Below are 17,076 nucleotides of genomic sequence, written 5' to 3'. Positions count from 1 at the left end.
ATAAAAGAACTTCTGGCGGAAACACCATCCCTGACCTCAAGAATAGAATTGAAGACCCAGAAATGAACCCTCACACCTATGGTCACTTGACCTTTGACAAAGGAGTTAAAACCATCCAGTGGAAAAAAGCCAGCATTTTCAACAAATGGTGCTAGGTCAACTGGCAGTCAACATGTAGAAGGACACAAATTAATGCACTCTTATCTCCCTGTACAAAGCTCAAATCCAAGTGGATGAAGGACCTCCACATAAAACCAGATACACTGAATCTAATAGAAGAGAAATTGGGGAAGAACCTAGAGCACACGGGCACAGGGGAAAATTTCCTAAATAGAATACCAATAGCTTATGCTCTAAAATCAAGAATTGACAATTGGGACCTCATAAAATTACAAAGCTTCTGTAAGGTATTGCATAGATAAATAAAATGCTTCTACCCTATTATTGGAAACTGAATTAAAACTAATTTGTAAGAAGGAGCTTTGCTCTCTTTATTGAAACTAACCCTGCCTTGCTATTAAGAAAAGACCTGTTCTGTCCAATGGTATGGAGAAGCTTGCCTGCTCCTTCTATTCTCTCTGTAGCTTCTCCTTTTTCTTCTTTCCCTCGGCATTCTGAATGTTGCTTTTTTAGTTTTTAAAGTTGCCTTAAAGTTTCTAAATTATTCCACTCTACATTCTCCTTCTACACTTGCCCTCTCCTACTGCTCTGATATAATAATGCTCTCACTCCTAATGTCTTTAATTCCAAGTTCTTCTTGAGTTCAATTCTATCTAAAAAGTTCTCCTTGAGTTCTGTCACCAGCTCTGCAGGTTCATGGAGGGTTAAAAACCATAACTTATTTGACTAAATTATTTGTGAAGTTTTATATAGATAAACCCAGTCAATAGTTTACCTTCTGCCCTTTTACCTAGAGTAATTCCTTAGTTTCATTTTCATAACCTTTGTTTAAAGGTTTTACAACTTCTTGGATGTGCTCTGAGTAGTAGATGGCTGTTTGGTATCTCAGAAGCAATTAACTCATGACACTTGAAGGCTGGCAGAGTTCTCAATGCAGTTTTGAAAACAGAAAGGGTTTAATGATTATTATGATTTTAGGAATTCTTATACAGTTTCATTAAGAATTAAGAAATCATCTGTTTATCTATATAGCACCACTACAAGACAGTGCATCTTCATTGTTCTACAGATAGCTGCTCAAAAGGATGGCCTAATACCTAGTGATTGTTATATATATATATATATATATATATATATATATATATATATATATATATATATATATATATATTGGGTGGCAGAGATTGAACTGTGACCCCAAGAACCTGCATGGCCTGAGCTAGGTCCCTACACCCTGCAAATATGTGACATTTGTGTAGCTCAGTCTTGTGGACTTATATCAGTGTTAGTAGGAACTCTCTCTCAATCTGTTTATTGCCTTTGGGTCCCTTTCTCCCTGCTGGTTGCCTTGGCTTGTCTCAATAGAATATAACATGGTCAATTTTACTGTATGGTACTATGCCAAGGCTGATAGAAATCCACAAAATAACAGAACAGGAGTATATGGAGATCAGTGTGGGAAAGAGGTGGTGTGAGAGCAACTGGGAGAAGAATTGGAGGGGAAACTGCAATCAAATGTAAAATAAATGAAGTGAAGTAAAATAACTTAGAAATTCAGAGGCCAACATAGTAGTGACTGCAGCTAAAGTAAACACGTTGAGGATCTGAATTTGAATTTGTCATTATAGTTGGGATAGAAGTTTTGTGTAGTCTTGGATTAGCTCTTCCTAAAAGCTACTTCTGTGTCATTCTGTTTTCTAGACTGTCTCTGCATTAGAACGCCAGGCATAGGAACATCTGAGATAGAACTAATCTACTACAAAAATAGATTATAAAGAGTGAGCAGCCAAATGACAATAAAATCAACTATTATTTATTATGCTTTCTGTTATTGCCATGCTTTTACAATTTAAAACAGCAATATTGGAATACTCTGCCAAAAATATTTTGTCAATCCAAGCTCTAACTTGTTTTTTGTTTGGTTTTGTTGTTGTTGTTGCATGAATTGATTAGCTTCAATTTGGTGTAAAGAGGTTTTAACATTCTGAAGTATATAGATATCAGTAAAATAAATATCTATTAATATGGCTATGTACCTTTCGTGTTAAAAATTCAATTTCAAAAATGGCTATTTGAGTTGCTGACTTGAGTAGCACATATACACAGGCACACACATACACACACAAACACACACATACACACACACAAACACGCATACATGCATACTTGTCCAACCTGATGTGTAATAGAAGTTACTGTGTTTTAAAACCCACTCTTGCTATTTGTCTAGGGAAAGACAAATTTCAAAGAGTCTTCTTTCTTCTATAAATTGTGTAGTTTCCACATTGCCAGTTTCTTCAGGCCTCGGTTTTAGAATATGATGTAAGAAGCAAACTGTGAAATGACCACTCTAGTCTTCCCTGTGTCTGTATTATTCCTAAACTGCCTGAATGCATTTTTGTAGACTTTCATAGTTAGCAACGACAAAAGTTATGAAAGCTAAATGGAAAATCTACTCAAAACTCTCTTCTAGAACAGTGCACCTCAGTATTGACTCCTTTCTTTCCTTGTTTGGTATTTGGGGTTTAACTGGAAGCTACAAGGCATTTTAACCACATACCCAGCAGAAGAAAACCATCTCAGGAGAAGAACTCCTCAATTTCAGCAGCCGCCTCCAGTTTTTGCATTTTTGCATTTCAGATCCCTATCATTTGGAAAGGAAGCAGTGTAAACCACTTTCAGTCTATCTTACCTCTGATAATTTGTCACTTTTTTCTTCTCTAAAAATGTCCTAGATGTAGCAACTTAATTTGGTTCCTTGTATGCCTCCTTAAGGTGAGTCAAGTTCTAGCCTCTATTGAGGGAAAAATTGTTTAAAAGAATCAGGCTTTAATCTTCTTTCTAAAGGAAAGGAGTGATAATTGATTCTTGTGAATGTGTTGTTGACATGCCAAACAAGTCATATGGAGTCATAACCACTTGGTTATGTCAAAAATCAAACAAACAAAAAAAACAGAAAACTATTCCCATGGTCCAGAACTTTTATTCTAGTTTATCAAAAAAGAATGTAGACATGTATGCACCACTCTCTAAAGAGGCAGAGATATGTAAAAGAGAGAAAACACTCTTATTGATTTCCATTAGAATTCTACTTGAGCTGGTTCACTAGGAAACACACAGAAGGTGCAACGTAGTTTTCAACCATAGTCCTGACTATTTGTTTCTGGACTTTATCTCATCAGGAATCACTGTGGATATTTTATGTGTATGATTTTTGGCCAGCTGGCTTATACTTATGTTGGAATATGGAAATTGTATGGAGGAAATTAGAATGTAGAAGAAAATTATGGGGGATGAGTAATTTCCCCTTCTGTCTTTGCTTAGGATGTGTCTTTAGAAGTGAGTGTGATTTATTAAAGGTTATAGTTCTTATAAAGTTGCTTGTCACTCTGTATTCTAAATTTACTATTTGATAATGATAGTTACTTAATTCTATAGGATAACAATTTTGTTCTGTTTTCTTTCCAGAAAAATGAAAAATAGCTATATATTTATATAAATTATATCCTAGAGAAGTTCTCATTATAATTTTAAGTGTGTGTGTGTGTGTGTGTTTGTGTGTGTGTGTGTGTGTGTGTGTGTATACCCTCTGCCTGCATGTGTACTTATGTGAGTAAGCACATGTAGTTCAGGTATGTATGGAAGCCAAGTTTTATATCAGATATCTCCCTCAGCTTCCTCCACCCTGTGTATTGAAGGGATCACTCACCTGAGTCCAGATGTTTTAGGCTCTGCTTGTCTAACTAGCTAGCTTGATTCTTTCTAGGTGTTGAGACCTGAACTCTGGCCATTATGTTTGCACAGCAAACTCTTTACCTGCTGAGCCACCTTTGAAATTATCCCTATAACTTTGTAACCCTTTTATTATCCATCAAAGACATAAAGGATAAGTGAAAGATGATGGATGGGAAGGCTAGACACTGTCAATCTCCATACCTGACCCATGTTCTGCATGCACATCCAACCATACTAAAAACTGACAACATCCTGAAATTATAAGCAGAAATTGAGGGAAGAGATGTTCCCAAAACTTGACAGTTAACTGAATGTTCATCATGTCTTACGTGCCTTTTATGTTACTGGGTAGGGGCTACTTTATATAATGGTACAATGAAAATCAAACACTGTGTAGAAATAAATGCAGTTTTTGCAAAGTTTCAAAGGAAGGTGTTCATAGCCTATGTCTGCCTGAAGAGAGGACGTTGCAAGTACCACCCACTCCCTCTCTAAGTCACCACAAGAAGCTGGAATTCATTCTTGAGGATATTTTTACCTTTCTCAGCCTATTTGTCTCAGCTAGACTTCATGATATTTTGTCTTTATTTCTGTGGAGAGTTTGAAGCATAATTGTGTGGCTTTTGATCAAGATGTGCCTGTCCCCACACACCGGAGAAGAAAACACTTTTCATCAAGAGTGACCTTTTAGCATGCTGTTGACACTGTTTGGCTCCTGCTTTGTAAGAGATAACTTCACAATTTATTGTGGAGAGGCCTTTCAATCTGGTTGTCAGGGAAAAATAAAATTTCAGTGTAATATCAAATGAGCTCTTTCTTCTTTTGTGGCCTGAGGTCATATAAAGTGATCTGGATCTCGGTCTCAGTTAATGTGAATTATGTTTGATCTTTCCAACATTTGAGTTTATCACCCATTCTGTAATATGGAATTTTAAATGAACATCAAAGATGAGAAAAATATTTTTTAAATGAAAGTCTGGAGAAATTGAGGAATTCTAACACATTTTCCATTTTTTAATAAACACATAAAGCTCTTTGTCATTTCCTTCAATTATTTTGATTAACATGATAATGAGATCTTTTAAATCATTGTTATACCAGTTTCTGCAGCCTGATGTAAAAAGACTCATTTCACAGAAATAATCATGACTAGCATTGATAGATGGATGTTGATGCTGTAACATAACAGAATAAGGCATATTTACACCATCTTAACATACAGAAACCCCATATATCTGAACAAAAGAACCACAGGTCTGGAAGAAAAAAGTTCAATTCCTAGACAGTTTACAATTACAGGCTTTGCCTGAAACTATATATATATATATTTATTTATGTATATATATTTGCTTTATTTTTTAATATTTTTCTTTCAAAGCAACAAACAATTCTTCCCTATTTCTTGTGATTTATTTGTAACATTTTGTTCATGCAAAAAATAATGCTTGTTTTATTGCATTAACATTTAAACAGTTGTATGTTTGGGTCCTAAAGCCATCATTGAAGTTTTTATTTCATATCTCTTCATCCACATTCTTGTCTGAATTGGTGTGATATGATGCCGTGTTGTTTTGTGAATTACAGAATGACAAACATGTCCAGTCACCACAGTTCAAAAATCAAGATTCTAAGTTTCTTGATCATGCACATTATTACGTTCATTATTGCAAAAGGGCTTGAATCATATAGATACACCATTTTGACACACGTTTATTGGTTTCATTTTTTAAAAGTATGTTTCTAAAAACAATAAAAGTAATGAAAAAAATACTGTCCCACATCCACTGTTCACAAAAAGAAAGAGCAGCAGGAATCACACCGGCCATCAGTTAGGCGGTGACATTGGAGTAAACATTGAATACCATCAAAACACTCCCAGAACATCATCATCACTACAACCCATATTTTTGGAGCAGTTCAGATTGCCACTGGCGTTTGCGCTCTGGAAAACAATCTGGAATGTGGATTTTTTTAAAATCCTGAATGCACTTTTTCATTTCTTCTTCCACACTTAGCTTCTCACAGACCTTCTTTTTGGAGAGATTTGTTTCTCGGGACTTGCTGATGAGTGACTGAAAGAGTTCACTGTTTCTGCGCTTGTCTGGTGGTGGCATCCACTGGATGGGTGCTTTCCTGGAGGGTCTATCCAAGGTTAGGGTGTTAGGCTGGTGAGCTGCAGCCTGCTGAGTGTTGACCGGGTTGTCCTGTGGAGTGCTGGCCTCTGAGTGGCTGTCACAGCTAGATGTGGAGAGCTCATTGCAGGAAGTCCCACTCTCACTTCCTTTGTCTGTGACTTTGTCACGTTTCCTGTCTTCATGTTCTTGTTTGGGTGATACTGTTTTCTGAGGTGGTCCTGAAGAGAGAAGGAAAAGGTAGAAAAATATTGAATTGAGAGTTCAGGCTAGAGCAATTAGACAAGAAAAGTAGGTCAAGGGGATACAGATTGGAAATAGTCACAGTATGACTATTTGTGAATGATATGATACTATACATAAGCAACCTCCAAAATTCCACCAGAGAACTCCAACAGCTGATAAACAACTTCAGCAAAGTTGCTTGATATAAAGTTAACTCAAATCATCAGCCTTCCTTTCCACAAACGATAAACAGGCTGAGAAACAAATTAGGAAACAACACCCTTCACAGTAGTCACAGAGTATTAAATAACTTAGTATAACTCATATCAAGTGAAAGATCTACGTGACAAGAACTTTAAATTCCTGAAAAAAATCAAAGAAGGCTTCAAATGATGGGAAGATCTTCCATGCTCATGGATTGGTAGGAATAATATAGTGAAAATGACCATCTTAGAAAAAGCAATCTACAGATTCAATGCAAGCCCCATCACAATTCCAATACTTTGCAATTCTTCATAGACATGGAAATAGCAATTTTCAACTTTATATGGAAAAACAAAAAAATCTAGGGTAGCCAAAACAAGTTTCAACAATAAAAAACCTTCTGAGGAAATCCTTGTCCCTGACCTCAGGCTATACTACAAAACAATAGTGATAAAATCTTGAATGGTGTTGATTCAGAAACAGGTTAATCAATGGAATAGAAGTAAACCCACACACCTATGGATACTTGAACTTTGACAAAGAACCCAAAAACATACAGTGGAAAAAAGAAAATATCTTGAATAAATAGTGCTGGTCAAACTGGCAGTCTGTATGTAGAAGAATGAAAATAGATCCATATTTATCACCCTGAACAAAGCTCAAGTCCAAGTAGATCAAGACTTTAACATAAAACCAGTTATACTGAATCTAATAGAAGAGAAAGTCGGAAAGATTCTTGAACTCATTGGCACAAAAAGAAATTTCCTGAAAAGAACTCCAATGGAACTTTCCTAAGATCAATGATTGATAAATGGAAACTCATGAAACTATATTTTCTATTTTAAGTTAAGAATAACTACCTTGAGAAAAAGTGTTCCTTTATCCTGTGTCTGTGAGGCTGGATAACAACATTTGGTCTATACATGCAATCACGCAGAAAGCCAATTTACTACTTACATCAGAAAACTTTGAGAGTTCTATTTAGTGACCTTTCAATAAAAGATCATGAATCTTATCATGCAGAAAGGAGGGTCTTTGTTGAGTTGGGAGTGAAAAGCAGAAGAAACCACACACAAACATTCCTCCAGTCTTGAATCTATATCTCGAGAAGAAGTTATGATGGTTTTGGGGACAACCACAGTCCTGGATGCAAATGTGTCAAGCACAGTCCTGGATGCTGCTCTTTGCATAATTATTTTTCCACTAAAAAACAGGAAATGGCATTGCTTGCTTTTGTAAGGCAGTAGCCTCAGCTCCAAGTATGATCATATTTTCCTGCTGTCTGCCCAATAGAAGCTGGTTTAAACAGAATCCTCAAATTTTTCATCCTGTTCTCTGCCTGTTTTGTTGGGGAAGTATGAAACAGCTATGCAACATATAGTTTTAATATTATGATGACTGTACATACATATAGTAGATAGAAAATACTCCTTCAAACTATGGGGTTTTTCTATTTGAGGTAAACTAAATGACAGGACAGTTTCAAAAAGTGTCACTTTCCCCCAAAGTATGTAATATCATTCAATAAATGTTAAAGGGCCATCCTAGACCTACAGTTGAGTCAAGAAAGATAAAATATGTATCCTCATGGGAATAATCTGTCATGGAAATTATAATTTGCATTCTAAACATGCTTTTACCCACAGATCAGTATAACTCTTTCCCTCAAGAAAACATTATTTTTCCGGTTGTGGTGGCGCATGCCGGTAGGATTTGCTGAAGGAGGCAGAGGCAGGAGGATCACGAGTTCGAGGCCAGCCTGGGCTACACATTTAGTATGCACTCACTAATAAGTGGATATTAGCTTGGAAAACTGGAATATGCAAAACATAATCCATACTTCAAATGAGGTACAAGAAGAACGGAGGAGTGGCCCCTAGTTCTGGAAAGACCCAGGGTAGCAGTATAAGACAAAACCAGAACAGGGAAGTGGGAAGTGGGAAGGGATGGGTGGGAGAACAGAGGGAGGGAAGGGGGCTTATGTGACTTTTGGGGAGTGGGGAACAAGAAAAGGGGAAATCATTTGAAATGTAAATAAAAATATATCGAATAAAATTAAAAAAAAGAAAACATTATTTTGCAACAGATGAAGGTTATTACCGAAAGACACTACTGCCCAAAATTAAAAGTGACAGTGCGTATCTAGCCCCAAATAATACACCAATAATGCAACTCCTTAAATTCTTTTTTTATCATGAAATTATTTTAAGTTAAAAATAAAAAAATGAAAAAGAAGGAACATTTTTTCATGAATATAAATTAGTTCCTAGAAGAGAAAAACAATTTCAATTTCTGTGCACTTTATAGTATATCAAAGTACATGTACAACTTTCTATAAGTTCAATGAAATTTAGTCCAGGAAGAACATTATCAACTTATATTCATTTTGCTAAACTTCTATACTATATTCAGTGTGGTTTTATACTCTAGTTCAACAGTGTCCAAACTTTGTCGTCTCTGACTACATTTTTAAATTTTGGAGACTGAATTTCTTCTGTTTGAATTTTTTCAAGTTTTTGCAAGGGATCAATATATATGAAGTATTTAGATTGATTCTGGTATGCTCAAATGCTAATTGTTATTGCTCAGATTATGTAACCCTGGGCTGTTGAAGATGGAAAGGGAATACTATTATTTATTTCAAATTGACTTTATGGACTAAGGAATCAAAATACTTTCATTGTAATTCTGGCTCTGCACATATTAACTATGCATAGATGGATAGGTCCTTGGTTTCAGTGTCTTTGATCCTAAATTTTTAATTTTATCTATTGAACTAAAATTAAAATGATAAAATTAGATAAAATTAATAGATAAAATTAAAATGATAAAATTAGATAAAATCAATAGATAAAATTAAAAAGATAATACCTGCTTACACAGCCACAGTAAAATTTAAATGTGTGGGTAATAGACATGTAAGGTATTTGTAACCCTTAAAATATTTAAAATATTTTAAAATCTATTATTAGTTAAGAGTCTAGATTTATTTACCACTACAATTCAAATTAAACTCTTATGTTCAAGAAGGAATTATTTAAGAAAATGAAAGCCCCCTCATCAGTTTTCTAAAAGTGTTAATTCAAAGCAACTATAAAATTAGGTATGTGGTGCTTAGAAAAAGTAAATCCCTGTGTTTGAGCACTGGCACCACAAAAACAGGAATAACAAAAACAATGAAAATTTTGCATCAAATAGAATGGAAGATATCACAATAATCCCAAATTTGTTAAACAGCAAAAATGAGGCTGTGGATGAATTCCGTTGGGATTTCTTTTATTGCAATAAAAAGGAAGAAAATGGGAACTTTCTCAGCCATTTGGGTAAAGAGTATAGTATAGAAATAAATGTCAGTTCTTGTATCTGTCAAGATGTATGTAAGCTCTGTAAAGTAATGTGGATATTCTTGGTCATAAGACTAAACTACAGTCCCTTTTAATACAGGTGTGTTTATAAATGATGTTTGTGTATAGCTTCATGCTTTACAGATTGTATTTTAATCTCTTTCCTTGTGTGGTGATGATTGAACATACTGGATATGTAAAATTTCTCTGCAGCAGATGTAATTCCCAGAAGGAAAATTACCTTTTAAAGGTGCTAAATTCAATTATGCATGAATGGTTATGTGGTGCTTGAATAAAAAGAGCAGCACTTCATAAGTTTTGTAAGTATTAAGCAGTTGCATAATAGACAGGAAAAACAAAGGTTTGTGATTCCACAAAAATTTGTTGAATATCCATATGTATGTGGAATAATTACATAGAGGAAACTCAGAAATGTACCTGATCCCTGGCATTGGTCCTAGTATCAGTTAGTCTGAACTTGTCTGCTTTATGAATACATATGTAACTGAAGATTAAATACTGCATTCACAGATGTGAAAAACTAGAATGTTATCAAATTGAATGAAGAAACAGAAAACATTTTCAATGTATTACTTAAATTCCAATTCTGAATTGAAGCTTCACGTAGGAGAGGCATATATCTTCAAGTAATAAATTATTAAATCAAGAAAGAGTAATACTCATTATGGAAAAATAAAGACATTTCTGTATATTTCTGCTATCTTTATTGGAATTACCATATTTATGGCTGAAGAATAATTAAGATAAAGAAAAACTAATATTGTTTGATAAATCCTCAGGACTTATATTTACCTAAATTATATATAATATAGTTTTATATTGTATATTATATATAATGTATATATTATATATTTAATATAAAATTTGTATATAATAATTATATATGTAATATTCAATACATTATATATAATTTTAAGTAAAGCTATGATATTCAAGCTGACAGTTTTCCCACAAGAGCAATAGACAACCTATAACACCCCCAGTCATGAACAATACTTTTTCATGTTAATCAAATCAAAAAGTGATTGGTAGTCCACCTGACTCCCAAAGCAATATGGAGTATTGATATTGCCCTGGGATGACTCTTAGAGATTAAGGATAAATATCTATTGCTGAAGATATTGTATACTTAGGATGCAGAACTCAGTTCATTTGAGATCATTCTGACTTGAAAAACATCTTCCTGTGGTCTTGATTTCATAAGAGAAAACACTATGCAAGCTGCCAAGTATAGGAAGCAGTCAATAGATCTATCCACCCATGATGCCTGTGAACCACATCACTGATCAGAATGGCAAACTATCCTTTGATGCTCAATAAATGGCGCACATATCTTGGTGGTAAGCAATAGTTGTCTTATTGGAATTAAGGCCTGCTGACAGGCAACATCCAAGAAACAGAAACATCCAAGTATAAAGGGATAGTGGGGTTATGGATTTTAAAACAGATCCCAATATGACCACTTTACTAGACTGCCATCATTCTTAATTACATTATAAAACTTACCCTCACAACCACAGATAAGTATAGTCCTCACCCTTCATCAAAGAAACTTCCTTTTGCAGCAAATTGAAGTAAGTAAAGGAAACAACAATTGGATTTAATTCAGAGATCAACGGATTACAGAGAACCCAGACTCTTTGACTACAGGTCACAATCCTGACGCTAACGCAGGGAACATGCTAGAAGAGGGTCAGAAAGATTTAAAAACCACGGAATCGGGAAGCCTATATTGAGGCTATATATTCTAAGAACAGCTAGCAAGCAGAAGCAATAGACATACTAACACAAAACGGTGAGAGTCTCAGAGCTCCATCCCTAGACAAAGAAATACAGAAATTTAGTGACTGCTGATAGAGGGAGAATTTGGTAATTATAGGAATGATCCTGTTTATTGAATACAATATACTCACCCGTAAAACTGTATATGCACAAAAATCATAATCAGACTCAGTAAATGTGTGTGTGTGTGTGTGTGTGTGTGTGTGTGTGTGTTTCAAAATAAATGCAGCCATCAAGGTGAGAAGACAGAGGCAAATAGAGGATTGGAGTAAGGGTGTGTGGGAGGAGTGGGAAGGAGGGAAGGCAGAGAAGGGAATGGTGTAATTGTATTTTAATTAAAATACATTGAATAACAAATGAGACAGGCAGAGAACAAAGAAAGATTTAGGAAAGGCAGAAAAAGTAAGGGATAGAAGGAAGGAAAAAAGAACAGCACAATTAAAGTGGAAATTAGCAGTCCCTGCATTTTCATATGGGCATGTTCCTTACTAGCTTACTCTTCTAATTATCTCAGTAATTGCTTTTTATTATATTTTATATATTTGTACCGTGTCTTCTACTGCAAAATACAGATTCCATAGCGACAGAAATTGTGTTTTTTGTGCCTTTTTACTTCTGCTCCTTGATCAGAAAGATTGCTTCATAAGTCTTCTCTTTTTATTTTCTATATTCTTTGTTTACATTCCAAATGCTTTCCCCTTTCCAAGATCCCCCCTCCTGATATGTCCCATAAGCCCTCTCCTCTCCACCCATTCCTCAATCACCCCCCTCCCATTTCTCTGTCCTGGTACTCCCCTACAATGCTGGATCAAGCCTTTCCAGGACCAGGGCCCTCTCCTTCCTTCTTCTTGGGTATCATTTGATATGCTAATTGTGTCTTGAGTATTCAGAGCTTCTGGGCTAATTAATATCCACTTATCAGTGATTGCATTACATGTGTATTCTTTTGTGATTGGATTACCTCACTTAGGATATTTTCCAGTTCCAACTATTTACCTAAAACTTTCATGAAATAATTGTTTTTAATTGCTGAATAGTATTCCATTGTGTAAATATACCACATTTTCTGTATCCATTCCTCCATTGAGGGACATCTGGGTTCTTTCCAGCTTCTGGCTATTACAAATAAGGATGCTATGAACATAGTGGAGCATGTGTTCTTATTGCATGCTGGGAAATCCTCTCGGTATTTGCCCAGGAGTGGTATAGCAGGGTCCTCTGGAAGTGTCATGCCCAGTTTTCTGAGGAACTGCCAGTGGTCTTCCTGCCTCTGAATCTGTGTCGTGTGTAAAATGACACCACCATTAATCGGGCAGCTTGTGTTTATCACTTGGTGCATTATTAAGGAGTCTCCTAGCTGGCTACAAAGTCATATGCTAATCATGTTTCCTTGTTTGAGCCAAAGTACTCTAGATAACTATGAGGATGAAACATTTATTTTTGTTCACAATTTCAACTGCTTGCATCAATGATCAAAAGGCTCCATTGCTTTAATCACAGGCAAAGGCAGAAAATCATGGTAGAGGGGAGGCGACTGAGCACTCGCTTCATGACAGAGGAAGTGCTTAATTCATGTCTTCCAAGATGTAGAAGACAGACAAGAGATAGGTACTGCAACATCTTCAAAGACATAATCCCAATGATTTAACATTTCCCAATAAACTTGACCAACTTTCTAACGATTTTAAATCCAGCCGACAGTACCAGTCTCAGGACCTATCTTTTAGCATATGGACTTTTGGGAATCTTTTACTCTCTAAACTACAGCGTGTTAACAGAATTCTCCCACCATACCTCCACAAAAATTTAGGATTTCGCAGTCACACATTGCATGTGCACCCTATCTCCCTTAAAGAATTATCATTTTATTAACATATGAAATATCGCTTGTTTTTCTGTTTCACTCAGGTAGTTCAGAAAATTTATTTGTATGACCTCTAAAACTGTTACTAAACTATATAAAAAATTCACTATAACATTATGATAAGAAAATATATTTGTTAAGTGAAGCATGTATTATAGGAAGTTTCTAATAGTGATCTTTTCTATTTTTTATTAAAAACAGATGCTTTTATAAAATACATTCTGATTGTAGTGCCTTCTTCTCTAAGTTCTCCAATATTACTGCATTTTTCATAAGGATTCAAAGCTCACTAGACATGTGGTGACCCACATGTAGTTATTTTAAGGTCATATCAAAGTACTAGTTTTATTTTGATTTTAATAGTAGTTTTTCTGTGTTTATAGATTTTCCTGTTTCAGATTTGTTCCTATGGTTTGTCTCAACATACACACACCATATACACACTGTACACATACATCTAACATGGACCAAATATATACATACATACATTCACTACCCTCATAAACTACACATACACACACACACACACACACACACACATCATATTACTACAGTTACATGGGAGAAGAAATTATTTTTCTTGTAATTCCTGAAGCACAGTTCAAGTAATAGTTATAAAATACTATAAAAACACATATGGGCAGATTCATTTTTAAAGATATTTAATTTTGTTTCATGAGAATAAACTTAAAAATTTATACAAAGGCATAGTTAGGCTCAAGTGATATGGCAGGAGTGAGGAAATCCCCAGGGAACTCAGTGAAATCAATCTCTGGTAGTTTCCATAGAGAAACTATCACAATTTGTACCTAGCAAACTCATCATTTAGAGGAGAAGCTCCCACTCTTCCCTTTGGTTTATGTAAGAGAAAGAAGTATGTAAAGACCACACATAATTGTGAATGGTTTTCTCTGCTCTGCACATGAATATTCTATGTCACTAACATAGTTGCTGCTATGTGTGTCTAGAAAAAATGTGTTGAGTCAATCTATACACCCAGAAACCTTGTCTTCTGGAAAATTGTTAGAGAGACCTCACTAGGGCCCTATATTTAAGAATGATCTTCACGCTGCACCCATGAAAGCTAAGAATCTGTGCCTTATTACCACACTGGCGCTTAAAACAAACAACAGAAACAGAGCTGCTCCGGTCCCTTTGGGATCTTTTAGTGAAGGCTATGGAATCCTCCATTTCCTCTATCTGAATCCGCCACTCCTTATTACAGATGTTGGTGTATTTTTCATGTGTCACATGAGCCACCTCCTTCTAATGACCTCCTCTTAAATGACACAGCACAAGGCTAGGATGATTTATCTATTTATCTGCTTTTGAAATTTGTGAACAAAAGCGTATGCTTGCTTGTTCCACATCTATAAAACTAGCATTGTAACACCTACAAGATCCTTGGCAAGGATTAATGAGATGCTGTCTTGACAACATCTCTGATTGCTTGGGGGGCTGCAGCAGGGGGAGAGGATGCTCTGTAAATAAGGATGGAAGTTGTTCATATGGTGTGTTGTGTATAACAAATTTATATGAACATAAAACAGTGGTAGTATAAATTATGCTTGTCCCTTATACAAAATCAAACATCGGCTTCAAGTCTGATGAAAAGTATGTTTTCTATTAAGACATTTTCATACATGAATATCACTCTTCTTTAGCTCATATTCATTCACCTTTTCTGCTACCAACCCTACCAACCCCAGACTGCCCCTCAATTTTTGATACCCTGCCTCTCTCTCTCTCTCTCTCTCTCTCTCTCTCTCTCTCTCTCTCTCTCTCTCTCTCTGTGTGTGTGTGTGTGTGTGTGTGTGTGTGTGCAGGGGGTCTCTCTTGAGCACCATTCCTCAGGATCTGTGTATGTTGTTTCCAGGGTCACTGTCTCTCAATGACCAGGGCTCATTCACAGGGCTAGAATGGATGGTCGGGGAGCACCTCAGTCTCTTGTTCATTCCTGGAAGATGACACATGTGCACCATGACACCTGGCTTTGAAATTGTGTGGTGGGGTCTAGCTCCCGTCCTCCTGGCATTGCACAGCAAGGACTATAAACACTGAGTTCTGAGTTCTTCCCAGCTTTGAAATAAGGCTCTTGATGTAAACAGATTTAGAGGGGGCCAGATGGTAAAACCTACCTGTAATTACAAAACTTGGGAAGCAGGGCAGGAGGATTGGCATTTCAAGCCCATCATTACACAGCAAGTACAAGGCCTGTCAGAGATTCACAGGCAGACACCTTTGGAAAGACAATAACTACATAATCAAGTCTGTAACGAAGGAAAGAAGCCAACAACAGACCAAGACTTAGATTCAAGGGGCAGAATAATTGCCAGGAGAAAGGCAGAGTTTGGGGGATTTTTATCTGCCAGATCTCTGAAGATCTGGAGTGCTCATTTGGCAATAAATATTTTCAAGTATTTCCAGTAATGTGCAATGATTCAACTTCTTGTAGTTGCCTTGCCATTTTAAGTGAGTGCTCCCTCCTTTCCCTTTGAGATTTATAAATGTCTCTTATGGAAGTCATTTGGTGCATAACCACAAGGCTGAATGGGAAGCGGAAGCATGCATGTGCACAGCAGAGTTCAATTTCATTTTGTGGTGCATAACTAAAGGTGTTTGTCTTTGAACACAGCAAAACTGTGCTCACAGGAGAAGTGCCAATACCTACTAGCTAGATCTTTAGAAAGCCAATTTGCTACCCTGTTTCAGGAGAATGAAAAATGTGGTATCAGTCTGCTAGGGTGGTTTTCTGTCAGAATATCAATGGGGAAGACATTTACATTGGAACAATGTACATGAGAGAGATGTGATGAGAGACAGAGATGAAAGAGACAACTGAGAGAAAGAGACACACAGAGTTTGAGACTGTCTATAAGAAAGAATTTTAATTTATTGATGAAAATAGCATTTTTGTTTTTGTCTTACAGTCCTGAGAATAAATCCCAGGACTTTATACATATCAGATAAGTTCTCTACTACTGACCACTCTACCACTTAACTTTTCTAACATTTTACAGTGACTGGTTCATAGATTGCTGGATAGTCTTCTTCAAGTTTATGAAAGCACACACACACACACACACACACACACACACACACATATATGTATACATATATTCACATTTGTGTCCTTTGTTCATCATTCATAATTCATTCATAAAATATGATTAACACCTGATCTACATATAATATATGCATATATAAAAACTTAAAGTGTAAATAAAAATTTAAAAATTTAAAAAACTATAAAATTAGCCACAATCGCCAAGTTATAGAACCAAAATCCAATTATTTATCAACAGAACAATTAATAAAGATGCTGTGGCTTACAGGAGCATGTGCTTCACTATGTTCATAGCAACCTTACTTGCAATATCAAGAAGCTGGAAACAGGTCCCACAATGGAAGAATGGACACAGAAAATGCGGCTCATTGACACAATGGGATACTACACAGATATTAAGAGCGAGGCTATTATGAGTTCTGCAGGCAAATGGATGGAACTAGAAAATATCATCCTGAGTGAGGTAACTCAGACCCAAAATGACACCAATGTTATGTACTCACTAAGAAGTGGATATTAGTCCAAAAAGTTCAGAATACCCAGGATACAGTCCACCGAACTCTACAAGGTTAACAAGTTGAA

General features: G+C 35.8%; 1 protein-coding gene across 1 annotated transcript in view; it reads right to left on the bottom strand.

Moving 5' to 3' along the window:
- Positions 1–5,416: 5,416 nt before the first annotated feature.
- The window catches only part of Kctd8 (potassium channel tetramerization domain containing 8), a 234,761-nt gene continuing 223,101 nt past the window's right edge, over positions 5,417–17,076 (bottom strand). Inside the window, exon 2 of the mRNA XM_052198672.1 lies at positions 5,417–6,208. Within this exon, the coding sequence (XP_052054632.1) occupies positions 5,748–6,208 (461 nt within the window). The 3' untranslated portion in view covers positions 5,417–5,747. The remainder of the gene's footprint in view (positions 6,209–17,076) is intronic.

Source organism: Apodemus sylvaticus, chromosome 11 (assembly GCF_947179515.1).
Source record: "Apodemus sylvaticus chromosome 11, mApoSyl1.1, whole genome shotgun sequence".
Taxonomy (NCBI): domain Eukaryota; kingdom Metazoa; phylum Chordata; class Mammalia; order Rodentia; family Muridae; genus Apodemus; species Apodemus sylvaticus.
This window is presented reverse-complemented; position numbering and strand designations above follow the sequence as displayed.